The sequence below is a fragment of the Alligator mississippiensis genome, chromosome 6 (assembly GCF_030867095.1).
Source record: "Alligator mississippiensis isolate rAllMis1 chromosome 6, rAllMis1, whole genome shotgun sequence".
In the NCBI taxonomy this organism is placed as follows: domain Eukaryota; kingdom Metazoa; phylum Chordata; order Crocodylia; family Alligatoridae; genus Alligator; species Alligator mississippiensis.
The window spans coordinates 24,707,366-24,734,835 of NC_081829.1; the positions used below are offsets into that span (position 1 = coordinate 24,707,366).

Genomic DNA, 27,470 nt, shown 5'->3' on the forward strand with positions numbered 1-27,470 from the left:
TTCTCTATGTATTGTGTGCAAAGTGGAGCTACTCACCATGGATGAAACGTCTCTTCCCTGAGTGCAGCCCTCTCTGCATGGATGGATGCTGTCCACAGGTGCTCCATGAGCCTTGTCTCCTAACCCACGTTACTTCCTGCCCCCACCCTCCACCAATGGAAAGCTGCCCAGGGGCATCACTTTGAATTCCACTAGCTTACAGAAATAACCAGTAAGCACCAAGAGAAAGAGAAAGGGCTTCAGACAGAGAGATGACTGCACTTGATAAGGGAAATGGGAATCAAGCTACTACAAAGTTTCCTCTTCTGAATTGGGCTTCAAGTAAGGAAGGGTAGATTCATACATGTGTTATAACAGGAGACAAGTGCTGGACTTAGCCATCAAACAGAGGGTTTCTGCTGCAGAAATGAATGCTTTTGTTTAGTAATTATGCAGGTCTTCTGAGACAGGTGGTTCAAAAAGGTAGAGCTTAAGAAATGTTTGCTCATTTCTCCTGTGAGAAAAAGAATATACACTGGGTAAATTACCTGTAGTGAAACAAAGGGTTCTTCTATGCAGAAAGGAGGTTTCCTTTATAGTAGCTCTTCTGACAGTAGCTGAAGTAAAGAAGTTGGAGGAAAAGGAGGTACAGGTTGTTCCATTCTTCTGTATTACAGGAGTCACAGAGTAGACAGAATCACATGAGATGATTAGGTGTTTCCATGCTTATTCAAATGTTTGAAGACTGTCAGCAAAACCAAAAGGGCCTGCCAGTTGTCCAGAGCATGCATGAAAAGATTAAAGTATGCCAGCAAGAATGAAGAACTCATTAGTTATAGATGCTTTCAGAGCTCCCAGAAGGGTACTGAAAGAGGAATACTCAATTCAATTTTCTTGAAAATCCTTACTGTCCTGTGAACAAAGGAAGAAAGAAGACAAGATATTCTGGAAGAGGTATAAGGTACAGAGTTTCAGTTTTGTGGAACTGCACCACCTTCACTGAAAAGAGTGGGGCTGAACAGTTTGGCAGGCCTGTATTTCAGTAGAGAGAAAGCTGGTCTCATATAAAACAAGTTGGCTAAGCTAAGCAGAAAGATGTAAAACTAGCCACAGAATGGGAGGATAAAGAGAGGGAGTTGTTTCAGAGTCACTGACAAAGAAGCAGCAAGTGATGCTTATGGATTAATGTTCTTATTGCTTAAGCACAAGATTTGATATGGGAGCAGACTCTTCTACAGATGACTCAATCACACAAGCAAACTGTATGACTGACCCCTAAATCAATCATGTGTAGGGGGAAAAAAGCTGCAATATCACAAAGCTTTCCACCTGAGTGACATGCCGCCAATGCCAAACTACCCCTGAAATTTCCTAACTGAAAGAGTACTGAAGCCAGCCTGAGGGAATTCTGTATTAAACCTCATCTTGAAAGATAAAGAGGAATTGCTCTTGGGAGTAAACAGTGTTTGTTTAGATGCAGGTGACTATGACTTAATTACATTTCTTATGTACAAACAGAAGAAACTCAAAGTCCAAACCAGTAATATATGTAGCGCTTTTAAAGGGCCAATTTCACCAAGTTGCAAACAAAGTTTCACCAAGTAAGTACTTTCACCAACTTTCACAAAGTAAGAAACATTGGCCAGAAGAAACGATTTAAGCAGAAAGCGTGAACGATAATTAAGAACCATTTGAGAACATTCCACTCAGTGACCAAAAAGCCACAATCCCATATTTGAGAAAGAAGATTGTGCTGGTTAAAATACCACCAACCTGACTAGTGATAAGGGAAAGCACTTATTAAAAATAACCTCAATATACTGTATAACAAGTGGAAAAAAAGAAATCTATGGATGACGGAGTTAAATAATCTAAAAAGCAGGTTTTTTAAAGATATCAAGAACAACACTGGTCTGGCTCCATCACTACATGAACATGGCAACATTTTGAAAAGTAATGAAGAGACTCATAGTCAATCATGTTAGTCTGAAGTCAAGTAGAAGGCAGGGTAAATTTACACCTGATAGACTAACTAAAGTGTGTGTGCACACACATGCATGCATGTATGTGTACACACACGTACACAGAGCACAGGCTTTCATAGGCTGCTCACTTTTGTAACAGCATTTAAAGACTTCAGCATTTGATGAAGCAAGCTTGTGATATAGAGGTAGAGCTCACTTCATCAAATGCTGAAGTCATTAAATGGTGTTACCAGATATATCAGCTAGATATATCTATATCAACTTTAGTTTGTCTGTAAGCTGCAAATCTACCCTGCCTTCTCCTCAACAGCAATGAAGAAATCAAAGAAGGGGTCAAAGGATATTTTTACTCTGCATTTGAGAAAAAGACAACTGATGTAGTCATATCATATGATGATTAATACCTTCCACTCTTGACAGTAACTAAGGATGATGTTATATGGCACCTGTTAATGTTAGGTATTTTTAAATTAGCATGTCCAAATAAAATGCATCAGTTTTAAAGCGGTTGTGGATCTCTTGCCCATTAATGTTGATTTTCAATACATCTTGAAATGCTGGTGAAGTTCCGGAGGACTGGAAGAAAGCTAATATTGTTCCAACATTTAAAACGTTTAACCAGGATGACCCAGCTAGCTCTGGCCTTCCAAGCTAACAACAGTCCTAGCAAAATAATGAAATGGCTGGTATGGTCTTGGTGAATAAATAATTGAAGAAGGAGAATATAATCAATGACAATCAATGTAGGCAATGAAAAATAGGTCTTGTCAAATTGACATCATTTTTATGAGATTACAAGTTTGGTTGACAAAGGTAATAGCATTGATGTAATGAATGGACTTTGTAAAGCATCCACACTTCAAAAACAATGCTGGTAAACTGGAAATGGCTCAGAGAAGACCCACAAGCATTACTGAAGGACAAGAATATGCATCTTTATCGTGTGAAATTTTAGTGTTCTATAATTTAGCTTGTCAAAGAAGGTTAAGGGAAGACTTGATCACAGTCTACAAGTACCTAGATGGGAACTAGAAATGTGATAATAGACAGTTTTTCAATCTAGTGTGGAAAAATCTAATAAGAACAAACGTCTGAAGGCTGAAGCTGAATAAATTTAAGGAAAGCACCAGTTTTTAACCCACTGAGACAAATTATAACCAGGGTTGTGGTGAATTCTCTATCACTGGAAGTTTATGTCAATATTTGATGCTTTTCTGAAATTCTGCTCTAGTTCAAGCACAATCAACCTAGATTTATAGGTAGAATTAATACAGGAAAGTCCTGTGACCCATGTTAGGCAGATTACACAATTACAATGATCCTTTCTGGCTTTAAAAATTATGGAAGAAAATTTCTCTGTGCAGAAAAGACACTTAAATAGTCCACATGAACTACAAATAACAAACAAGGTTTATAAAAATCAAAGGCCAATCTCACTAAAGGGAAAGGGTGTACAGCTCAAAAGACTGTAATACCTGAAACCTACCTTGAATCATACCTGCTCATCTAAAAGCAGCTGAAAGATTCTGAAATCTGGCTGCTCATTTGAGGCACCTACAGCAATCTAAAACTGGCATTCGGAAGCATGTAGCAAGGATGCTTCAAGCTCCAGAAGGGGGAAAGGTACTTATGGCCCCCTTTTGCCCAGGAGGGAAACAAGAGCCGAGTGCTGTTTCACAGCTTTCTCATCTGTCCAGCCAAGACAGTCAAGTTACATCCCATTGAGGACAAGTTAAAAGCAATGCTTTCCATAAAGGGAGAAGGTTCTAAATAGCTACTGAAACAGATTTCAGCTAGAACAGGAAGTATCATCCCAATTGTCAGCAATAGGTTTATTTAATTGTGCTCAAGAAGTGAACTGCAGTCACTCCCTGTGGAGCCAAAGACAGAAATCAACTTTAGAAGAACTGATTGAAACATTTCAAGAGTGTGAAGGAAACTGAACTGGGAGCAGCTGCTATCAGGGAAAGAATGGCCTCAGTCCCTAATGAGTGATCTTTGATTTTCTGGATAAAAGGCAGGTACTAACATCCTCAGAAGAGCTCTTCCATGGAGTCTGTGAGACTCAGAAGTCCATATCGCATTGGAATTCAATGGGCATTGGGAACTACCCTTCCTTAAGCTCTCTGAAACATACCAGTACTAAATAATACAAATCCCAAAGGAGGCCAGGTTAACATCATGTAGAAGGAATGAGGAGGGGGAGCAAAGTGTCTCTAACTCCAAGGATGTGGGTATGGTACCTATCCATTCAGAGGGAGCTGCTCTGAGGAGGCAAAGGCTTTGATCTGCAATTAGTGATGAGCTCAAACAAGGAAATTCAGACCCTGATCAAAGTTCCCCAAGAGCTTAAGGGATGCTGTATTCTGGGGTTTCAATGCATCTAGAAGAGATAGGGTCAAGTTGGGAAGTTAAATCCCAAACCCCTCCCCCCCTCCCCCAAACCTCTAGGGTATTTTGTAATCCAAGGTTTCCATTTGGGCCCTGTTATTTATGAATATGATGTATTATAAACAAGTCTGTGGGCATGCAGGAGGACACTTCTATCAGGGTGCTGCTGGCCACAGCCACTCATACCAGCACAAAGGCAGCAACAGGGAGAAAACCCAGACACTTCTGTTTCCAAAGTCCATGCTCTATTGTCTTAGAGCAGTACAGAGACTATGACAATAGCTATGATTTTTTCATGGAGTCACAGAGGGCACATAAACCAAGAATTTTAAAAAAATCTGTGACTCTCATGCTGCACTCTGCAACTCAGTCAGGGATCACAGGAGATGTAGTTCAGTCACAGATGCTGATTTATGGGAAAGAATGGGGACATAAACCCTCCAGACCACCACTGCTTCCAATGTACACAGAAGTGAAATGCACTGACATTTTTGGCTATTTCCAAGACTACTGCTATTGTTCTGCATTTCTCCAGTTCAGTACATTATACTTCAACAGCTGTCTAAATTCAAATTACCTAGAGCTATGGGAAAAGATATACCTGCAGGCTCCTTACCTCTGTTGTGCTGCAAGAGGACGATGGTAGGATTGACAATGGTAGTGGAAGGATACACAGAGGAAGGCTTGCTGATTGATGTTAAAGAGCTTTGGTGTTCACTGCCAAAACTAGGTTGGGAAACTTCATTTAGCACAGGACCTGGGTCCTGAAAATGAGAGGATAAGTTATTATTGTTGTGTCCATGTGCCACTACATACGGGTGTTTCTGGAAAGAGTAATTGTACAATGAATAAGAAATACATCATAGCAAATTTCAGCAGAAGGCATAAGCACAAAATGTTACCTAGACCTTTAACATGCTCCTTACCCTGTTAATTCCAATTAGTATATTAAGGAACAGCTATTATTCTTCTGCGCTGGGTTTCTCCACCCAAGAAGAGTTGTCACTGAATTCAGTCATCATGATATAAAAAGCATACACTTGGGGGCAGGAATGAGCTGGTACTCTGACTGTGTGGGGGAAACGCACACAAATGCACGTGTGTGCATGCATGCACACACTTTTTAAAGCAGTATTCCTCTCACAGCAAGTAGTAAGACATACAAACTCATGCAATTCTGAGTGAAACCCGATTACAGCAGCTGGCTTTGTAAAGAAGATCAGAAAAATAAGTTTAGTGCCATTGCTTAAGAGACATTAGACAGTGTGACGCCAGCCCAACCAGAACTATGCAAAAAACAGGTGGAGAGTAACCAATAGGACACTAGCAAGAAAGGTACACAACACAACTTTATGGCTCAAGCCTCATTTGAACTATGCTCTCCTCCACAAGGCAGCCAGCTCCCTTTTAATCTTTCTTTTAAATCAACCCTGGTATCACAGCAGAGACATTTGTGCCACTGAAGTAAAGGCTGTGTAGACATGGGGATTTTAGACAGAAGCTAAACCTGGAAATACTCATGCAATGTGCATCAGGAGCACCAAGGTTTGTTAGCAGGAGAGGGGGGATGGGGAGACATGACCGAAATCCCAGTTTGGATATTTAGCATGACATTTTCCAAAGCGGCTTAAGTGATTGAGATAGGTATGCCCCATTTAAATTAATGGAAAATGAGCTCCCAAAAAGAGAATAGCATTTATTTCTACACTCCTGCAATACCACTGTCAAGCTGAAATACTCCAGGCCACCAGCTGTCATTCCTTAATGACAGAGGACCAATGACCAAAGTTCCAAGCCACAGCAGCCTGCTGCTGTTGGCTTTGTCTTGGCTCAATTATAGGGCACTGGCATTCTTGCCAAGGGCACCCCATTGAGTTTCCTGGCTCTATAAGTAAAAAGTGCCTGCAGGATGTGGCACTAACCTACCCCAAGATAGGGCCTCGTCCCATATAATTGAGAGATTGTTTATGATCCGGCTACACCATTAGCAAAACAAACTACAATAAGATTCACTTAACCAGAGAAGTAGCATGGGAGGCAGCTATTCAGCTCCACCGGTCAAGGGGCTACTGCACCTAACCATTCCATGAAGATAAAAAGGGACATTACTGTTCAACAGCCTAAAAAAATGAGAGCTTCTAACACTCTCCAAGGGGTAGAGCCATCCTCCTTTCACGGCTATGAAGATATCTCAGGCAGGAGAACCAAAGCAGTTTTGTGGGGGAAGGGCCATGATTCAACAGCCCGACACAGCACGCACCTGCCATGGACCAGGTGAGCTTGTCATCATATATGCAATCCACAGAGGTCGAGTGAGGTGTGCAGCAAGAACAGGCTGAGTCTGAAAAGGTGAATGACCATAGCAGAAGTACAGTGGGCTCAATAAAACACTGTGATAGTTTCACAGCCAAACACACAGACCCAACCAAGAATCTGGGAAACTCTGAGGAGTCCTGTTAACCTAACTTTGTTCCTACTAAAGTCAGGTGGAATAAAACTTGGACTGGCACAAGCAAAATGTCTTAGAAGCCTATGCGCTACTGAATCTTGCTGGGACTTAGGATCCAATGTCATGTAGGTGCTTAAGATTTCACAAGGATAAAAATCTTACCAGCCACAGTGGGAGCATAATTAAGCTAATACTGAGGACTCCTGAAAGTGCCACTTTCTTATTTCTTTCAATTTCCCCATGTCTCTGCTATTGCTTCCAGGACCAGCCAAGAGCAGGGAAATCATCCTCATGAGAAAAGTTATTTTGCTGGCATTCTAAGCCAGGAGGTACAAGAAATGCAATAGGAGGATAGTGCTTGGGAACAGAAGTGAATCCAGGATTTTATAATGGTGCAGAAGCAGCAACCGCCACTGCAAGGGTAACTGCACCCCTGCTCCCAGCCTCCTCCTTTCCATCCTCTCCACTGGGGCAGGCAGACCAAGCCCCAGGGCAACAGCTAGGGATTTCAAGTCCCAAAAAAGCTAAGCATTACCCCTACCTTCCCCTCCATGCTCAGAGGCACATCCCATCCCATCTCGTCTCTGTGCCCTCCCCAACCTGCCAATGCTAGTATCCCCACTCACCATGCTATTCTGGAGGTGAGGGGAGCTCCTGTTCCATGCCAGCCATGCTGTGCAGGGCCTGGGCTCAGTCCAGGACAGCAGCAGTGGTGAGTAGGCAGGTTCCCTTCTCCATGCTTGCTCCTAGGCTGGAAGGAACATCCAGCAGGGAGCAGGCCAGGAAAAGTAACCCACCTCCACCCACCCATCATCACCACTGCTGCCTTGGGATGACCCCAGGCCCCACATAGCCCAGCTGGAGTGAGAAAGGCCTACTTGTTGCTTTAGAGGGATTCTGAGCCATTGTCCACTAAGAAATACTATAAGCCTCCCTTAAAACGCAATAACTAATTGCTTGGGACAACTGAAACATAACAGGTTGGGAGTGCAGGTAAAATGTTTATAACAAGTGCACCAAGGGGGAGACATTGAGCAGAGAACACTGGACAGTGCCCAGTGGTCCTTGAGCTCCTCTCTCCCCCAGCACATTGAGGACACTGGCAGTGGCAGACAAGGGTGGAGAATTGGAAGGGAGGGGAGGGGAGGGGAATGAACAGGTCTCTAAATATGGAAGGGAAGTTAGGGGGAATGCTTACCTTCTTGGGGACTTAAAGTCCTAGGCTGCTGCTCTCGCCATGTGACCAGAAAGCACTGCACGGTTAAACCCCTGCACCCCTGCCTGTGAGATTTCCACTACAAAGAGGCACATTCAGGAGAGTATCCAGCCCATTGACATTTTTTTTTTAAGCTTAAATTTCTCCCTTCTGAAAAGGTAGATGGATTTAAAGACAAAATAAATCAACACAAAAAGCATGGCAAGTCACTTTAAAACTGCGAGAATATTGAGAAATTTAAAGAATGCAACAGGTGCATAATCCAAAATTTGGGAACATTCTCTCCCTAATCCCTCAGTACCTACACGCATGCAAGAATTTCAGATGAGTAAGTGATATTCTGATCTGCCGGTCAATCTGCATTAACACCAATCTTTAGGTAACATCAAGACCCTTCATTTCCATGTGGGACAGATTGCCCGCTTAACTTTTAATTGCCTCACTTTTCTCTGCCTTGCATGTTACTTACACATGATTGGAGGGTGCTGCCAAGAGGCCACTTAGATCAGCTAGTCGGAATATGAGCAGCAGGTGCTATTTCTTTGCAACAAGAAGTATAAATAACATACGTAGTACATGGCTCTGAGCAAATACTGGTTAAAACCAAAGGCCTGTATTTCTGCACTTCTGTGGAGTGCAGGGCAGGGGTGAAGAGAGAGACTGTAGAATGATGGGGGAGTGAAAAAACCCCAAAAGAATTGTAAAGTCCCAAGCGCGGTAAGGCAGGCAACATGCATGCAACTATGAGAAGGACATACAAAATTTTCAGTCGTCATGCTGCTGACAAGAAGCTAGCTGGTGCCCCTCTTTCAAATTTTAGTATGCCAAGGAGAAAATCATTTTAATCTGAGAATGTAAGTTTAAGAAAGGTGCGAAGAGGGTACACGGTGAGCTTACTGTATGTGAAGTGACTCCAGTGATTTCAGGCTCCAAGCCTCTGTGCAAAGCCTCTGTGACTGGAGGGACCAATGGAGGTGGTGGTGAGAATGATGGCAGTTTCGGGCAAACTGGGGGCAAGATGCCAGATGAAGTGGGTGGTTGGTGATGGTGGGGGCCCCTCTGCAGGTGAGGGGGAATGAAATCATCTAGTGTCGGAAAAGTCAGAGGTGAGCCAGGAGGAACGGTCTCAGGGAAGATGGTGCCTTGCCCAAAAGGTACCAGAGGTGGTGGTGGAGTGCTGGAGCTGCCTTCTTGCTCTCTGTCTGTATTAACCTGGAGGAGTGGGACTACTATAACCCCAGGCTGAGCTGTGGTAATGCCAAATGCATCCTGTAGGAAACAAGGTGTTGTTATGCAATGGGGAAAATCCATAATCCATAGTACTGCAGCCACATAGTAACATGCAAGGATTCACCCAAAACAAAAGTAGTTTTAGCCGACAGTCTTTCCTCAGAGAGCACATTCTTCAGCAGTAGAGTGGCTTAGGGGCTAGTCTCTGTAAACATATGGGATAATTCACACAACTTCTGTTCCCTGTCCTTTTATTTGCAATCTAGATTTTATCAAACCACATATCTACCCTCTCCTGTCACTTAAGGACAGCTAACTAGGTTATTGCAGCATTTGCTACTTTCATGCCTACCTAAAATAGAAATATTTCACATAACCCAAGCCCACCAACTTTAGCCTATGAACAGCACACAAACACAAAGATACCAATATTTTGAGAGAAGTTAGAAGTTATTGGAGAAGATACCACAAGATTCAAGTTGCACAAGATCCAACCATGTGCAGAAATTAGGAAGGAGATACAGCATTAGGGGATACTCTAATGAACTGGAGAACTAAAAGAAAACAAGATTATGGAGAAGACATGTACCATTTTGCGTCCCTTTGCCTTGTATTGTTGCTGCTGCTGCTGTTGTTGTTGTGGTGTAAGGTACAGCTCTTTTCTCATCCTGTTTTCACTGCCAGCCGTATTCTGGGACTCTATCACTCCTTCCCTCACAGTTTGAGGAGGTGGTAATTGAGTTCTGGAGGGATGGCTTGCACCATAGCTAACTGCGTCTTTACTGAGGACAATGTTAAAGTACGGCCTGGGAGGGATAGGAGGAGGAGGAGGAGGAGGAAGAGATTTTCCAGTATCTGTTACAGAGGAAACAATGTTGGTGGCTAGTGCTCGAGTGACCTCAGCTCCCAAACCAGTGCTGTCTGTTTGGTCATGTGCAATGCTGGTGGGATTTTCAGATGCGGCCGAGCAAGTGCTGTTAGATAAACAAGCTACATATAGACTGCTGACCTTTTTATTTGCTTTCGTCTCATGACTGGAATTCATTCCAGCTGTACTACTGGGATCTGCCCTGGCAGTGCTTTGTTGTTTGGATGATGTGCCTGATAACAAGCAGCTACTTCCCAAAAGTGACTGACCAGCATGCATTGCATCCTTGGGGGTCAAACCAATTGACTGGGGGAGATGCCCAGCTGGAAAGCCTTGCTTCCCACTGGGGATTGTCCCAAAAGGTGTAGGTGATGAGGTGTAATACTTCCTACTGGTACTCGGTGATGCACACTGTGTGTAAGGCTTGGGTGCATTCAGGTACACACAATCCATGACGGGCACTGGCAACAGGTTGGTTACTTTAGTGTCAGTGCAAGGACGCCATGCAAAGCTTTCCTCTTTTGGAAGAGGAGGACGGGGAGGAGAAAGGGGCTGTCCAGGCAAATTCAAGTGGGAAGGGGAAAAGAAATCAGCCAAATAAAAGGAAAAAGGGGAGAGGGGGGAAGAAACATTGAAAGAATGAAGTTGGTCATTAGATTTGGGTTAACAGGATTTAATGCAGTGAGAACAAAAAGCTAACACAGTATCTTCAACTCCAGCACACAACTTACTCACTCCCACTGCTGCTCCCTGAGATAAGTGACAGGGTATCCAGTTTTCAAGCCCCAACCTATACAACGTGTCTCACTTCTTTCAGAACTCAAGAGGGAAGCTGGGACAATCAAGATCCTAAAATTCCCTGGGACCTTTGGGGAAGCTCGGACATGGATCTGAACATAAGCAATGATCCCTCTGTTCCCGACCCAAATACTTGAGGGTGTTTGACTCTAGAAGAGAATCCAAAATTATCTGCCCAGGCCCATCTTTACTGTGCACTATGCAAAGTGCTGAGAAATGGTTTAGAATGTCATACAGAAATTCATATGCAGATGCAAAACCCTACCACGGTGACATGTTGCATTTTGCACATTCCATTATACAGAGAAAAAATTAAATAAAAAGTCATCTTTTATTTTCACTGGAGGCTGACACTCCAGTTCCCTTCCAAAAAAGATCCCTGGTCCTCAAAATGCCTTCAGAAAACCTGCATAGTATTAATCTACTGAGGAATTGGGTTCGTAAGAAATTTCTTTAGAGTGAAACTTGCTGCGACCAAATCCTTGTCTCTAGTTAAGCAAAACAAAAGTCCTTAATGGTTTCCCTTCCACTGCAGTGTATTAGATTGTAATTTCAGTGTAACATGCAGACTGCAACTCCAATTACAGTCAATCTTTGCTCATAGCCAAATTGTTCGGTAGCAAAATGAGTAACTTTACTGCATGGAAGTTTTATTATATTTATTGCTTCATTGCAAATGACTGAAAAACGCTAATCTCTGAGAAGGCAAATGACTAAAATGTCAGCCTTCAGAACAGTCATTTCCTACATGCTTACAAGTTAACCCACAGGAGATGGGGAAGGATAGATTTTATGTACATAGCCCCATGACTGTAGGCTTACATTTGCCAGGGCAGTGGTAAAATGGCAGGGATAAAAGGAAAAGAATGTTTTAACAGCCCTAAATTTCCAAACCATGATAAATGTTCTCCTTTTAAGTTCATCTCCCCCAGGCAGCTTTGGGCCACAAACTACTCTGGCTTACACTGCCACAGATCTAGGGTTACTCCATTGATTTTGGGGAAGCTGTGGCTTTCATCCTTCATCCTAACACTGATATGATTGGCAGAGGCACTCAAGCTCAACCTTGCCCCTTCCTCCCCAACCTTGTCTGCCTGCCTGCCCGCCTGCCCAGCACCACCCCCCTTGCCTGCCTGGCCAGCAACCCCCACCACCTCCAACTTAAAAGAGCTGGAAAGTTGATGATAGAGTGTTTTCTGTGACAAGCCCTTTGATCTGGCAGAAACTTCTACACGAGTTAGAAATTATGTGACTCTATGGATCTTATTCTTAGCCTCAGCCTAGGAAAATACCACTGTGTTCTCAATACTGGAGCATAGCAAGTTGCTGGTAAATGCTAACTTGTTAATAGCAATAGCTGTACTCCTGATTTACATCCACATACATTATAGCTGCGTTTGCCCCTCTTTGTTTTTTGGAGTAGTGTAACTGTTATCAAGACTCATCTGTAAGAAGTACTCTGTGAAGCTAGAACTGAGCTACCCTTGTTCATTTACACGCCCAGTTAACTGACTGCAAAACAGCTGCCCATCTTATGCAGTAAGTGGCTCTCTCCTATAACACACGCTTGCTTCTGGTGCTGTTGGCTGAGTGGTGCTTTTTATCTTCCACTTAAAATTTCAGGCACGGTGTCTGTCTGCATCTTCACCAAGAGCCAGTAGTGATTAAAGCAGTCACCCTGAACTGTGGAAAAGGTTTTAATAGGGGTCCATTTCACACTTAGCAGAGCAGTAACAGATGTCAAGCAAGCAGTATATTAAAAAAAAAAAAGGGTTGTTGAGTTTTCCTACTAACCCAAAAACAGCATCCATGCAGTCCAGTAAGATATCCATAGCAATGGAAAGGACTCAGCAGTTCTCTCCCATTAACAAACCAATCCCAAAACTTTATGTTAGACTATGGAGAAAAATTACCTTTTCCATTACAGATTTTTAAAAGTTTATGCCATTTCCTGCATTAAAGAAACTGGGCTTTTCCAGTAACATTTTAAGTCATTCTGTGGATTTTTGTTGTTTAACTCTCCTCTCAGCTTGCTGCAGGTCACACAAAGCCCATACAATAACAGGTCACTACCCTTTTTCTGACCCTTCCCAAATTAATTACATTGAACAATACTTTGCCTTCTATTGCACCTCTCAGCCAAGGATCTCAATGTGCTTTATTGCGCATTAATAAATTTCTATGAAATAAGCATTATCACCAGCTTACAGAAAGCAAAAACTAAGGCAGAGACTTACCCAAATGAATGGCAAAGCTGGGAATCGCACACAGGACTCTTGACTGCTACTGCTGTGCTTGAACCCAGAAGATCCCACTCTCAAAACCTCTGAAGAGATGCTTACCTGTGATTTGCCCTCTGAGGAGAGGTTCGGACGCACACTTCTATAACCCTTGGCAGCCAGAGAAGATGGTAGGGAATCTCCATTGGAATCCACATTAGATGATAACCTCCATTCATCTAAAAGTGGAAGGACAACTTCATGTCACAGAGAATTCCCTCTAGTTACATGGGGAGCAAAGAGAAAGGACTGTTTGGTTTTTTTGCTGGACAATAAAACAGACATCCAGGGAACACAAAAGCAATCAAAATAAAGCAGCTAGCATTTGTACCTGTTTCTGGTTTTTCTGGCTCCAGATCTAAGTGTTTTGCAGAGAGGAGGGAAGGAAGAATGGGGGTAAGGGGGGGGATAGAAAAAAATAAACTGTTCCATTTACAGAAAACATGTACCAATTGAAATTAAGAGTCAGGATACTTCATTTCACACACAAAATACTTTCTGACAGGGAGGCCTAATTACCATAGAAACTGGCCCTAAACATGATGCCCTCACAGTTTCTGACCTTTGTAAACACAAGGCAATTCATTCAGAGCAATGAAGAAACAATTGTTCATTGACATTCTCACTTCAGAGGCAAAAAGGCAGCAGAATTATCTGCTCTCAAGCCACTGCCTGGCATCCAAATGCCTCATATAATTGCAAAGGCAGGGTCTCCATATGTAACCATGAGCCCAGCTGGGACAAAACATATCTGTCCTTATAAACATTACTATGTATGAATAGCTGGTGCAAAGAAACATCTATAAATTGATACTCATTTGAGGGGGAGGCCAGGGTATGAAACAGGGTGTCATTTTACAACCCAGCCTCTGTGGGTAGGTGCATGGATACAGGTTATTGACTGTATACCCATCTCCCACTGAGTTCCTCCTCCCTCCTTCTCACACTAGTCTTTTTGATGTTCACGTTATGTGTGAAGAGCTCTTCCAATTCCAAAATGTGTTTCATAAAGTAATTGAGACTAAGGAAAAGAAGTATTAATGAACTCATTTCCATAGTAATGGGCTCATTGCCATTCAAGCTGCTGAAAATTTATGAAGCCATCAGCAAAAAGGAGAAGCAATGGAAGCAGGAGTGAGGAAGTAAGAGAATGGAGCAAATGAAAAGAGGAGGTCATGGGTGGAACAGAAAAGGAGGGGGAAGAGGAGGTAGAAAAAAGAACATTAGGGCTGGAAGAAATATAATCACCCTTCCCTTGACAACTGGTCCTGTAATTGTGTGCGCTTCACTTCCAGTGGCGATTCTGAACACCCCCTAACTTTTAATGGCATCTTTACTTCAGGAGTTCATTCTCTATGCAAGACCCAAGGCAGAGGCAGGGTTTGTTATGCTTTGCTTGTCCCCACATTAAGTAATTACACATCTGCTATTTAAAGATGACAAAGTTTTGTGGCAACACTGTCAGCTTGGGATACCATCCTAGTGCCCTTGACAACCACGGCAAAATGCCATCTCAGCAGCAAGCATGGCAGGACATTTCCTGCTCCCACTCTAGGCCCAGAATGAAAGAATACACCACGATCTGTTTGGGAAGAGGATACGATCATTTTTGGCACTCTTGACAGCAACATGAAGCAGTAAACAAACAAACAAACATATCTTTTCCCTAAAGGCAAGCATGAAACCCACACCAGGAAACTGTAGGTCTTTGTCTCCACCTACTGGCCTGGTCTTTTGTAAGAGGTTTTTTGCAACACTGCTAAAGAGGTCAGCAGCCCAAAAAAGAAGAGCTCATGCTCAATACCTGGCTTTGAATGCCACAAGTCCGTTACAGTCATATCTTATGGTTAACCTTCCAGACATTAGACTTACTTTCAGATTGCTGGACATCTTGAGAACATGGGGAACAGATAGTCTGACTTTCCTCATAGGCTGGAGATGCCCGTAAAGTCACAGCTCCTTTTCCGCTACAGACTTTAGCAGGGTCCGTGTCTATAGAAAACACACACGCAAGGGAGATGCATTGGATCAGAGAACACTGAGCTCAGAGGAGTCATCAGAACTGTATGCAGTAATTTTAGCATGGATGCGCCTGTAGTGAAATTTTCCAGTAGGTTTATACAGATGAAGATTAGCTTTGGATTTAAAGCATAAGGAAATCAGAGTAGTATTATATACACACTTTTTTTTTTTTTTTTTTTTTTTTAAAGGAAAGTAACATGGATATAGTTGTAAAATTCCAAATTATTGAAAATGAGCTAGGAAAGCAGTAAGAGCTGCTAGGTATGTGAACCACATTTCACAGGTTTGCTTGCTTTCTTAGGCCTGTTCTACACACCAATTTTATGCCACTCTAACTTTTGTACCATTATAATTGCCTCCGTACAAGCAGGGAATGTACTGCTTATGATACTGGTTTGAAGCAGTACAGCCTGTGAGTACTGACAAGAAACAGTAAGTCTCGGGCAGGATTGATGGAGAAAGATTTAAAACTACCCCACATAAATGGTGTAGCTCATGCATCGTTATAGGAGCCTCCCATACACCTCACCTCAAGGCTGCACTACAATCCTGATGCAGAGACATCAATTGCAAGGAGCAGAAGGGAGTTCAAAACACAACCGCTAAGATCATGCCTCTGTTCTTCCTGTCAATTGGATCATGCCAACCTTGTCTTTGCTGCCCCAAATCAACAGAGCAAGTAAGAAGTGTTTAACTTTGTACATCCGAGTAGTCCCATTGACCTTAAACACTTCAAGCTAAACCTAGAATCACAGAAATGTGGGAATCTCAAGAGGCCATGTAGTCGAACCTCTTGCTCAGAGGCAGGATCAAATGTACTTACATCATTCCTGACAGGTGGTCATCTAACCTGTTCCTTAAAACTCCTAGTGAGGGAGATTCCATAACCTCCCCTCACAAGTCCAATATTTAACTATCTTTAAAGTTAGAAAGTCCTTCTAGAATACTTAACCTAAATTTCTCTGGCTGATTTTAAGCCAATTCCCCTTGTCCTATCTTGGTGGACTAGAAACACAGCTGAGCACCTCCAATTTTATAACAGCCTCTAACATATTAGAAGCCATCTGTCCTCATAGGGAAACAGGTCAGTACACCATCATTGACTTCAATACAATAATGCCCATTTACTGGATCTGGCCCAATGTCTGTGCAATGCCTCTGTTCTGTGACAGTGCCAGAGCTAAGGCTGGAGGCACTACTGCAATAGAAATAAACAGAGCATTACAGTTGGCCTCAAGGAACTGCCCCTCAACAGCGGCTTAAGGGGGTTGCAGATGTACGTCCTGGATTAGGAGATTGAAAAGAGGGTCAGAGAGGGACTCGATGCTGCAGTTATGGGCCCCAATTTAGTCTGTGCCTAGCTCATTGCACTGGAGCAGATTCAGTGAAATCAGTGGGAAAATTCACTTGCTAAAAAGTAAGTGCATGGTTAATAACCTGCTGAATCATGGCTGTGGGGACTACAAACTCAAACAATGCCTTTTTCACCATGCATTTGTTCCTGAACCAGGAGTGATCTAAGAGGTGCAATGAAAAAAAGCCCCCAGAGGCTTTGTTTTAAACTAAATGTTTTATCAAATGATAAAACTTGTATGATTAGAGGCCTGAAGAGCAAGCCATATGAGGAAAAGCTGGGAGATATGGGATTGCTCAGCTGAGAAAAGAGAAGATTTTGGGAGATTTGGTGGCAGTTTACAAATATATCAGGGGAGAGCATCAGGGGCTAGGCAAACAACTATTCACCAAAGCGCTCCACAGGAAAACCAGGAGCAATGGTCATAAACTCCTAGAAGGAGGTTTCAAACTGGATATAAAGAAAAACCTTTTTACGGTTTGTGTGACCAAACTCTGGAATAGACTCCCAGCAGGGGTGGTGCAGGCACCTACCCTAGAGATCTTCAAAAGGAGACTGGAAATGCATCTTGCTGGGGTTATTTGACCCCAGCAGTCTTTGCTACTCAGAGCAGGGGGGCTGGACCTGATGATCTAATGAGGTCCCTTCCAGCCCTAAACTTCTGTGCATCTGTGAAATGCTCACTTCAATTCAGATTTTCTCTTTGAAATTACATTTTATTTCATGATCTTTTCATCCCCTTATTTTCAGGAGCTTCACAAAGTTGGGACAAGTGGGTGTACCACAGTGGCTTAGCTGTGATCCTGGATACAGCATGGGGGCAGTGCCAACATGTATATAATACAAATAATTAATAACACCACCTCCACCATGTTAAAAACTATGTTATTAGCCTGAGCATGATATCAATATGAAATGGAACAGAAGAGTAGGAAACTAGCAGTATACTGAAAGGCACTTCCACTGATTTTTTTCTTCCTGTAAGGATCCCAGAAGATAGTGTAGGACTGTTTATCACCCTCTGCTAAACAAATGTGTCATAACTGTCCTCTTAAGCTTTGTGGGAACAGCAGTCATGGACCTACCTATCTGTGTTAGCAGCTGTAGTAACAGTATTGGTTATTATTGGTTCAAAGATGAAGTCAATGAAATTTAGGGGAAAATTTAACCGTTAGAAGTGTCCATCAGATACTTAACATGCATTCCATTTGATCCTTTGAAAATTTTCTTAGTCCCCGGCATTCGGTTCTATAAAGTGTTTCCGAGGTCTGTCTTGGAATTGGAGCAAAAATAATTCCATGCATTACCCCTGATAGCATGTCATGAAAATGTAAAGACAGGTTAGAACCAGAAACCCTAAATCTGAATGCCCCTGAACTTTGGGCTCTAATAATTCTACATCCTGATCCAGAGATGCACATTCTTGTAGGCTCAAAGGGTCTTAAGTTTGGTTTTGTTTTTTTTTCCCCGTTTTTGGTTTAAATTGTAAAGAACCACCCTTTCCATTGCTAGATATTAGAGCTGATTGAAAGGTTTCTGTTAGATCAGTTTCTCATTGAAAACGTCAGTTCAATGAAATGGAAATATTTTGCAAGAACATGCTGATTTTTTAAATACATTTTACAGGCAATTCTTGAAAATGTTATATTGATTTTATTGTTTCAACTTTCATCTTACAATATTTTGCAAAAAAAATCTGAGATTTGTATTTTTCATCCTAATTTGAGATAAAGCCAATTTTCAAAATCTCAGAATTTCTTCCAAAATACAAATACAGTTTTTCCATCAGTTTTGCTAGCAACTGCACTGCATTAATGCTTTAGAACTGGCATCATTTCCCTGAAACATTTAGGAGCATAAATGTTCTGTAAAATTCTGACAAACACACAAACAAACAAACAAACAAACAAGGAAAACAAAGATGCTGAACTAGGGTTGAACCTGTAAAATACAATTGCTGATGTCTGTTTACTTGCATATGGACCAAAGATTTTGAACTCATCAGGAGCTTGGTTGAAAATGAGGTTGCAATAACAATAATTTTATACCAAGTGTTAGTACAAGAGCTTACACAGAGCCCAGCTTCAAGGCTACTCAATTATGCCTGCAGAGAAACAAGAATTATTGAAGACAGTACACTGTGCCATCGTGAGCTAACTCTATTAGCTATTGATGAAATCTACAGCTCTGGAAAGCAGCAAAAGAAGGATGAAGCTAAAGAATATCTTAGCAGGATGGTGAAGCAGAGGGAGGAAGTCATGGCCAATTAATACAATCAGGGAGGGGAGGGAAATACCTGTAGGCAGCACTAGGTCAGGAGAACTTTTCAGTTTCTTCACAGGTATTATTTTAACAGCAGAAATAGAGCGTGCAGATAAAGGAACATCAACAGCTGCAAACACAAAAGTGTAGATGGTGCATCCAGAAGGGAGGAACACAATTTGGGAATTGTGCCACAAAGTTTTCTAACGTACTTGGGAAATCAGAATTGACAATAGCAGGAAATTTCATACACAAAAGCATTCCAATGTGCAGTGATGCAATCATTAAAAATAGCCCCTTGTTCACTCAAATTCAGGATGTCTCTCTTTTATGCAGGGTAATGCTTACTGAACCAATCAAGTCCTGGCTATCACTATCCTCCAGGGGAAAGAAGCTAAAGCATTAGTTTTCAGAAGATATAGACCAGGGGCAGGCAATTATTTTGGGTGGATGGATGCTTACCAAGTTCTGGCAAGCTGTCAAGGGCTACATGAGTAGCCCTGCCCCCTGGTCACCATCTTGTGACCGGAAGTCCCACCCCCTAAGCCGTGACCTTTGCCACCAGAAGTCCCTCCCCTTGTCCTCAGAAATACTCCTTTCAGCAAGGGGGTTTGCCATCTTGGAACTAGAAAAATACCAAATTATATTCTAAGAAAATCAATCATCTAAAAACATTCATTAATTTATTCTAAAAAAATATGTTTGTCCTGATTTATATGCGTTTGTGTAATGTACATAGAGTTGATTACACAATAGCTTAAAATGAAGTCTTACTCTTGTATATTGTGGAGGGGAGGGAGTATAGGGGGGTGGATACATGTTCGTGGGGGGGCTGTGCATGTGTGGGTATGTGAGGTGTGGGGGAGGGAGCAAGTGGGTGTGTGTGGATATGTGGGGTGTGGTTGGGTATGGGGTTTGTGGGGCATCTGTGTGGGGGGAGGGTGTCTGGTGTGTGTGAGTGCAGGGTCTATGTGTATGGCAGTGCGAGGGGGGGGATGTGGGTGCATGTGTATGCCGGGGTGTGCGTGTGGGACTCACCCTACACACACACACTCTGTCCCTCCTTCACTGTGCGCATGCACACACACACACACACACACACACACACACACACACACACACACACACACACTGTTCCTCCTGCACTGCTCTTTCTCTATCCCCCTCCCTCACAATGGGCACACACACACACACACACACACACACACACACCCCCTCCTGCTCCTGGCCCCAGGTACTGGTGCAGGCCCCGTGCTCCAGCCCTGTGCTCCAGCGGTTCAGCCATGCAGCTGGGAGCCATGTGGTGCAGGCACGGCTGGAAGGTGGGCAGGGAAGCACTGAAAGCAGCGGCAGGCAGTGGGGAGTGGAAGTGAGCAGGTACGTGGGAGTGCAGCAATAGCTGAGCAGGAGCATGGGGCCCACACCAGTGTCCTGAGGCCAGCCCCAGTGGCAGAAGCATGGCAGGAGTGAGGGGTCCTGGCTGGCAGGAGCTCTATGGAGCCATGCTGGCTCCCCTCTCTCCCTGATGGTGTAGCCCAGCATGGCACCGTAGACACCTGCCAGCCTGCACCCCACACTCCTTCCACCCCACTCTGAGCCCTGCTGGCGCTGGCTCTGGGACACCAGTATGGCCCTGCGCTCCCGGCCAGCTGTTGCTGCGCTCCCACGCGCCTGCTTACTCCCACCCAGCTGTCATCGCACTCCCACATGCCTGCTCTCTCCTATTCCCACCCCACCCTCCCACAGCTGCTTTCCCCACTTTCCTACCTGCCACTACAGCACTCCAGCACCACATGGTTCCTGGCTGTATGACCATGACTGCAGGACTTAGCAAGAGCCAGCCTAGCCCCGAAGATTGGGGGAGGATTACCCACGGTCCTCCCCTGCCTCCCTCCTCCCCTCTCCCCCGTGTTATCTGAATACCCCTCTCCGGCACATGAAGTCAGGAACAACCCTATGGTCCTTGGCTAGAAGCCTCTTCTAGGCAGGGGCTTCCAATTGGCAGGGCAGTGGGGGAGTCTGGGAGGGACAGGGCTGGGCGGGCCTTGTTGCTGGGTCGTGCTGCTGGCTTCCCATGGGTCCTACAGGCCCTGGCTCCTCTCGTCTTTGACAGGAAGCCAGGAGCAGATAAATATTAATTTTCTAAATTTTTTAGAGGCCCAGTGGGCCAGATAGAATGGCCTGGTGGGCCAGATGTGGCCTGAGAGCCATATTTTGCCTGCCCCTGACATAGACAAAGCTTAGTTTAAACCTTTAGCCAAGATGCTACACATTACATGCAAAAAAAAAATGTTAAAAAGCAAAGCAAGAAAACAAAGATTAAAGGTGGTGCTGGACTGTAATATTAACCAGCCACACTGTATGAATCCTGTTTTTATGACATATTTTTATAACATCAATACCAGAGGGTAGACAACTATGACCCCATAGCCCTGAAAATGATCTCCAAGCGTAAGGTAGCAGCAAGGTAACCAGTCTGGACAAACCCATTCAATCTGGCAAGAAATCACAGATTTCTGTTTAAAATCTTGTTTTTCCAATATACTAGTGTTATTAGAAACATAAGATTTTATGAACAAGCACTAAACAGGGGTGCACCAATAAAGAATTTTTGGGCCGATAGTGATGGTCGATTTTTAACAAGCCATATCAGCTGATACTGATCTGATTCCGTTATGCAGCTGGGCAGCATGGAGAGTGGCATCCGGCTGGTAAGTCTGTTGTGGGAGAAGGGGCGAGTAGGGAGGGAAGAGGGCATGAAGAGGGGGCAGATTGAGGCCCCCACAGTGAGGGAGGGAGTGGGGCTAGGGCAGGGGCAGTTGCTACACAGCAGGGGCTGAGCAGGGGATGGAGCTGCAAGCAGCTTGTCTGGGGGGCATGGGGAGGAGGTTGTAGCTCCCACCGCTGCATGCACTCCAGGAGAGTGGGAGGGGTGCCCTCAGATCAGCACGCAGGGTGAGGGTAGGCTGCTGCTGTGGTCTGCCACTGTGTGCTGGGGTTGAGGCGGCACCAAGCTCTTCCTGGCAAGGGCTGGACTGGGCAGTGCTTGGTGCAGGTGGGCAACAGTGCTGGGAGGGGGGACATGGGGGGGCTGCATCCACCTCAAAATTTGCCATAGCCCTCCCAACCCCCCCTCCTGGCACCACCACTGCCTGCCTTGGGCGCAGCCCAGCCCAGCCCCCCCCGCCACGAAGACCCTGGTGCCATCCTGGCCCCAGCCTGCAGTGGCAGCCTGGCCTCACCCTGCGCACATGGGGCACACACTCCCCATGACCTCCCAGGTTGCACGCAGCAACAGGAGCTGCCTCCCCCCGCACCTCCCAGACAAGCAACTCATGGCTCCATCCTGTGCTCCACCCCAGCTGTGCAGCGCCTGCCCCAGCCCCACTCCCTCCCTCACCGTGGGGGCTTCAATCTGCCCCCCGCCACACCCCTTTCCTCACAACAGACTTACCAGCTGGACCCAGCTGCTCTCCACACTGTCAGACTGCACTCCTGGCTGCCTGTGTGTTGTACTGTGGTTGTGCACGTGCATAGGGCATTTATTGGTGGCATTAATCAGCCAAAAGAAGCCGCTAATGTCAATTTTCCTTATATCGGTGCCAATCCGATATGGGACTGATGTATCGGTGCACCTCTAGTGCTAAACATTTTCTAAAGAGTTTTTGCTTTCTAAATGGTTTTACCACATTATGCAAATTGAGCCTTTTTGAGCCAAACTGAGCTTAAACCAGACCTGAACATTACCTCCTCTCTGAGCTACTGCAGCGGGACTAGATCCAGTGTAATTCAGACCTAAACCATCTTTGATTTGTGACAATTTTGCTAGCAAGGTTTTTATAAAACAGATTCCTGTGGCTGAGCTGCAATTCCATTTCACTCTGTAACCAACTCATTCACACCTGTATTAAAATTCTACCTAAAATGAAAAGGAACTACAGGAAGAATAAGGCCTTAAAGCAGAAACTTAAGAGCAAAATCTCCCCCACCACACTTCCCAAAATATCTCTGTGAAAGGATAAAGCTAATGCTGTAAGATCAACTCAAACCCACTAACACTAGTGGAAAAAATTCATTCACCTCAAAAGGCTTGGGATTCCCATCTCCCTGTCAAAGAAAGATTTCCTCAAACAGTAAGTTACTTCTTGCTCTTTAACACTGAGCCCTAGCTTGCTGCTTCCACATGCAACTCCCACTGAAGTCAACTGAAGTCACACACACAGCAGCAAGCCAGCAGCTACTGATCCCTTGAGATGACAAGGGGAATCCAGTGTGGGTAAATTAGCTGCACCACTCCAATTGCAGTATAAGAGAAGCTGCATAGATGGTTTTGAATCCCACCTTCACTCACCTTTCTCTTGTCCATTGCTGCTTGTGATGAGCCCATTAATGACTGTTTTCACAACACCGACTTCTTCGTGTTCTGAAAGGCAAATGGGTAGAAAGATCACGCTGAGGAGAGAGGAGTTGGCCTGACTGCCCACAGCCCCGAACACCTAATGGTGTTTGGGATTTCAGACAAAGAATTTATTAAACTTACATAGTAACTGCAATAAATGGAACTATGTAACCTATGATCAAAGATGTGGGGCAGAAAATTTTCTTGTACTTGGGCAGAACAGAACAGAATGCAGCTCAACAAGGACAAGTGCAATGTGCTGCACCTAGGAAGAAGGAATCACCAACACACTTACAGGCTGGGGAGGACCTTCTCAGCAGCACAGCAGTGGAAAGGGATCTTGGAGTCATTGCTGACACCAAGATGAACATGAGTTGCCAATGTGACAAAGCAATCAGTAAAGCTAACCGCACTTTATCATGCATTAGCAGGTGCATGACCAACAGGTCCAGGGAGGTGATACTGGTCAGGCTGCAGTTGGAGTACTGCATCCAGTTTTGGACACCACACTTCAAGAGGGATGTGAACAACCTTGAGAGGGTTCAGAGGAGGGCCACTCATATGGTTAGGGCCTGCAGGCAAAGCCCTAAGAGGAGAGATTGAGGGCCATGGATCCCTTCACTCTCTGCAAGAAAAGGCTGAGAAGCGATCTTGTGGCTGCCTACAAATTTATCAGGGGAGGAGGGGCGGGGGACAGCAAAGAATAGGAGATGCTCTGTTTACCAGGGCACTCCTTGGAGTAACAAGGAACAATGGCGACAAACTGATGGAGATCAGATTTAGGTTAGCCATGAGGAAGAGCAGATTTAGGTTAGACACGAGCTGATCACCTTCACCATCTGCCGTAAAGCTGGCAAGTCAGTCAGCAACACTGAAGTCTTTGACGTCAGGAAAGCCGACTTTGACAAGCTAAGGAGGCTTGTCAGTGAGGCCCTAAGGGACCATGACCCCAGGGGGAGGGGAGTCCAGGAAGAGTGGTTGCTTCTCAAGGGAGCGATCCTCAATGGACAACCTAATTCTATTCCATCTCAAAAGAAAGGCAGCAAGAGGGCGCAGCTGCCACCTTGGCTCTCCAGGGATCTTGCAGACCTCCTGAGGCTAAAAAGAAAGGCCTACAAAGGATGGGATTCACATGCAAGGAGGAATATCCTGTACTGGTCCAGTCCTGCAGGGAGCAAACCAGGCAAGCCAACGCTACAACTGAACTCCAACTCGCTTTGAGCATCAAGGACTTTAAAAAGTCCTTTTTCAGATATGTGGGAAGCCAGAAGAAAAGCAAGGGCAACACTGGACCCCTGCTGAACCAGATGGGACAACTGACAACTGACACCCAGGAAAAAGCCAACCTATTAAATGGGTACTTTGTGTCGGTCTTTCCTCAGTCCCATGGGATGCCCATGCCCACTACGGAACAGGGAGGTCCAAGTGAGGGAGATCCCTTACCCTCCATCGATGCGGACCTTGTAAAGGAACACCTTGAGAGGCTGGATACCTTCAAGACAGCTGGCCCTGACAATCTACACCCCAGGGTACTCAAGGAGCTGGCAAGCATCGTAGCCCAGCCCCTGGCATGGATCTTTGAGAACTCCTGGTGCTCTGGTGTAGTGCCCAAAGACTGGAAAAAGGCCAATGTGGTGCCTATCTTCAAGAAAGGGAGGGAAGTGGATCTGGCAAACTATAGGCCCATCAGCCAGACTTCTATCCCAGGGAAGATCTTAGAAAAGTTTATTAAAGAAGCCATCCTTAATGGACTGGCTGACGCCAACATCCTGAGGGATAGCCAGCATGGGTTTGTTGCGGGTAGGTCTTGCTTGACCAATTTCATTTCCTTCTATGACCAGGTGACCTATCACCTGGACAAGGGAGAAGAGATTGATGTCATATATCTTGACTTCAAAAAAGCCTTTGATCTGGTATCCCATGATCACCTCTTGGCAAAACTGGCCAATTGTGGCCTTAGGTCCACCACAATCCGCTGTCTGGGAAATTGGCTCCATGGTCGGACCCAGAGGGTGGTAATTGATGGAAGTCAATCGTCATGGTGCCCTGTGACCAGTGGGGTCACCCAAGGCTCTGTCCTTGGACCCATATAGTTCAACATCTTCGTTAATGATGTGGACACTGGAATCAGAAGTGGACTGACCAAGTCCACCGATGACACCAAACTTTGGGGCAAAGCATCCACACCTGAAGACAGGAGGGCGATCCAGGCTGACCTGGACAGGCTCAGCAAATGGGCGGACGAGAACCTGATGGTGTTTAACACTGAAAAATGCAAGGTTCTCCACCTTGGGAGAAAAAACCTACAGCATCCTTATAGGCTCAGCAGTGCTACGCTGGCTAGCACTATGGAAAAAAGTGACTTGGGGGTCATCACTGACCACAAGATGAACATGAGCCTGCAATGTGATGCTGCAGCTAGTAAAGCAAGCAAAATGCTGGCTTGCATCCACAGATGCTTCTCAAGCAAATCCCAGGACGTCATTCTCCCCTTGTACTTGGCCTTGGTGAGGCCGCAGCTGGAGTACTGCATCCAGTTTTGGGCCCCACAATTCAAAAAGGATGTGGAGAAGCTTGAGAGAGTCCAGAGAAGAGCCACGAGCATAATCAGAGATCAGGAAAACAGACCTTACAACGACAGGCTGAGATCTGTGAGGCTCTTTAGCCCAGAAAAGTGCAGGCTCAGGGGTGATCTGATGGCCACCTATAAGTTTATCAGAGGTGACCACCAGTATCTGGGGGAACGTTTGTTCACCAGAGCGCTCCAAGGGATGACAAGGTCGAACAGTTATAAACTACTGCAACACCGTTTCAGAGTGGACACAAGGAAGAATTTCTTTACTGTCCGAGCACCCAAGGTCTGGAATAGCCTTCTATCGGAGGTGGTTCAAGCACCTACGTTGAACACCTTCAAGAGTAAATTGGATGCTTATCTTGCTGAGATCCTATGACCCCAGCTGACTTCCTGCCCTTCAGGAGCAGGGCTGGACTCAATCTTCCGAGGTCCCTTCCAGCCCTAATGTCTATGAAATCTATGTCTATGAAGAACTTCTTTATGGTAAAGGTTGCCAGAATCTGGAATGGGCTTCCAAGGGAGGTAGTGCTCTCCCCTACCTTGGGGGTCTTTAAGAGGAGGCTAGAGATGCACCTAGCCGGGGTCATCTAACCCTAGGGCTCTTTCCTGCCCAGGTCAGGGAGTCAGACTCGATGATTTACTGAGGTTCCTTCTGACCCAAACAACTATGAATCTATAGTAAAACAAATGTTTACTAAGAGATCTGAGTTTTTGCTTTCAGCCAGTTCATCTGGCAGCAAACTTTTTGGATCCTCAATACAGAGGACAACATTTATCAGAAGATGAATTATCTACTGCTCGTGATACAATTATGGAAGTAGCCAAGAATGTCCCCAACGTCAACAAAATAGCCACAATGACAGACATTGCTGAACGCTGCACAAAAGAAAAAAACTTTGGAGCAAAGACATCATTTGGAGGACAGCAGAGGATATGTCTACTCTCGCATGGTGGAAGGGATATTGTAACACCAGAGTGTTGTCCAGGATTGCTCTAAGCATTAGGGCTGTGCAAAGCTTCAGGTGCTGATTCGATTTGGAGGACATTTGGCCCAAATCGGTGGCCAAATCACCAAAACCGAATCAAATCAGGGGATCATTAAAAAGGTCCAAATCGATTCGAAGCTCTCTGAATCTTTGGAAAAGATTTGGAGAGCTTCGATTATATGGACAGTCCCCGCCCGCTGCAGCACGGAGCTGCAGCCGGATTCGGAGCTGGTAAGTAGGGGCTGCAAGAGAGGGTAGAGAGAGGGCTGGAAGGGGGGACCATGGGGTACCCCTGCCAGGCCCCATCCCCGCCCGCTTCCCCAGCATCTCCTATGGCTGCCCTGCCCTGCCCGCCCCAGCTCCCGATGCTTTAAAAAAAGCCCCACTTACCAGGTGCTGCCCAGCAGGGGGGCGATTCCCGCTGTCCCGCACTGCCCCACACTGCATGTTCCCACAACCCTTCTGGCCTCCCCTCCTCCCCTGGCTGCCCTGCCCGGCCCAGCTCCGGCACTTTAAGAAAAAAAAAAACAAAAACCCCAAGAACAACCCCTGGACTCACCACTCCTGCAGCAGCCTTGGGGCTTCAGGGGACTCGTGCAAAGCCCCCCACGTGGCATGGGGCAGTGGAGAGCAGCAGAGCTCACCCCCCGCTGGGCTGGCGCGAGGTTTGAGGGGGG

At 45.0% G+C, this 27,470-nt stretch overlaps 1 protein-coding gene across 14 annotated transcripts in view; it reads right to left on the bottom strand.

Moving 5' to 3' along the window:
• Positions 1-27,470, bottom strand: part of SORBS1 (sorbin and SH3 domain containing 1) — a 109,761-nt gene that overhangs the window by 68,240 nt on the left and 14,051 nt on the right. For 8 of the 14 annotated variants that reach the window (XM_059729706.1, XM_059729715.1, XM_059729707.1 and 5 more), the window contains exons 3-9: positions 23,185-23,256; positions 18,868-18,963; positions 15,068-15,187; positions 13,259-13,374; positions 9,840-10,670; positions 8,918-9,289; positions 4,972-5,119 (exon numbers count right to left, since the gene is read on the bottom strand). In XM_059729706.1, coding sequence (XP_059585689.1) covers positions 4,972-5,119; positions 8,918-9,289; positions 9,840-10,670; positions 13,259-13,374; positions 15,068-15,187; positions 18,868-18,963; positions 23,185-23,256 — 1,755 coding nt within the window. The remainder of the gene's footprint in view (positions 1-4,971; positions 5,120-8,917; positions 9,290-9,839; positions 10,671-13,258; positions 13,375-15,067; positions 15,188-18,867; positions 18,964-23,184; positions 23,257-27,470) is intronic. The other 6 variants (XM_059729716.1, XM_059729714.1, XM_059729717.1 and 3 more) reach the window with 4 other exon arrangements.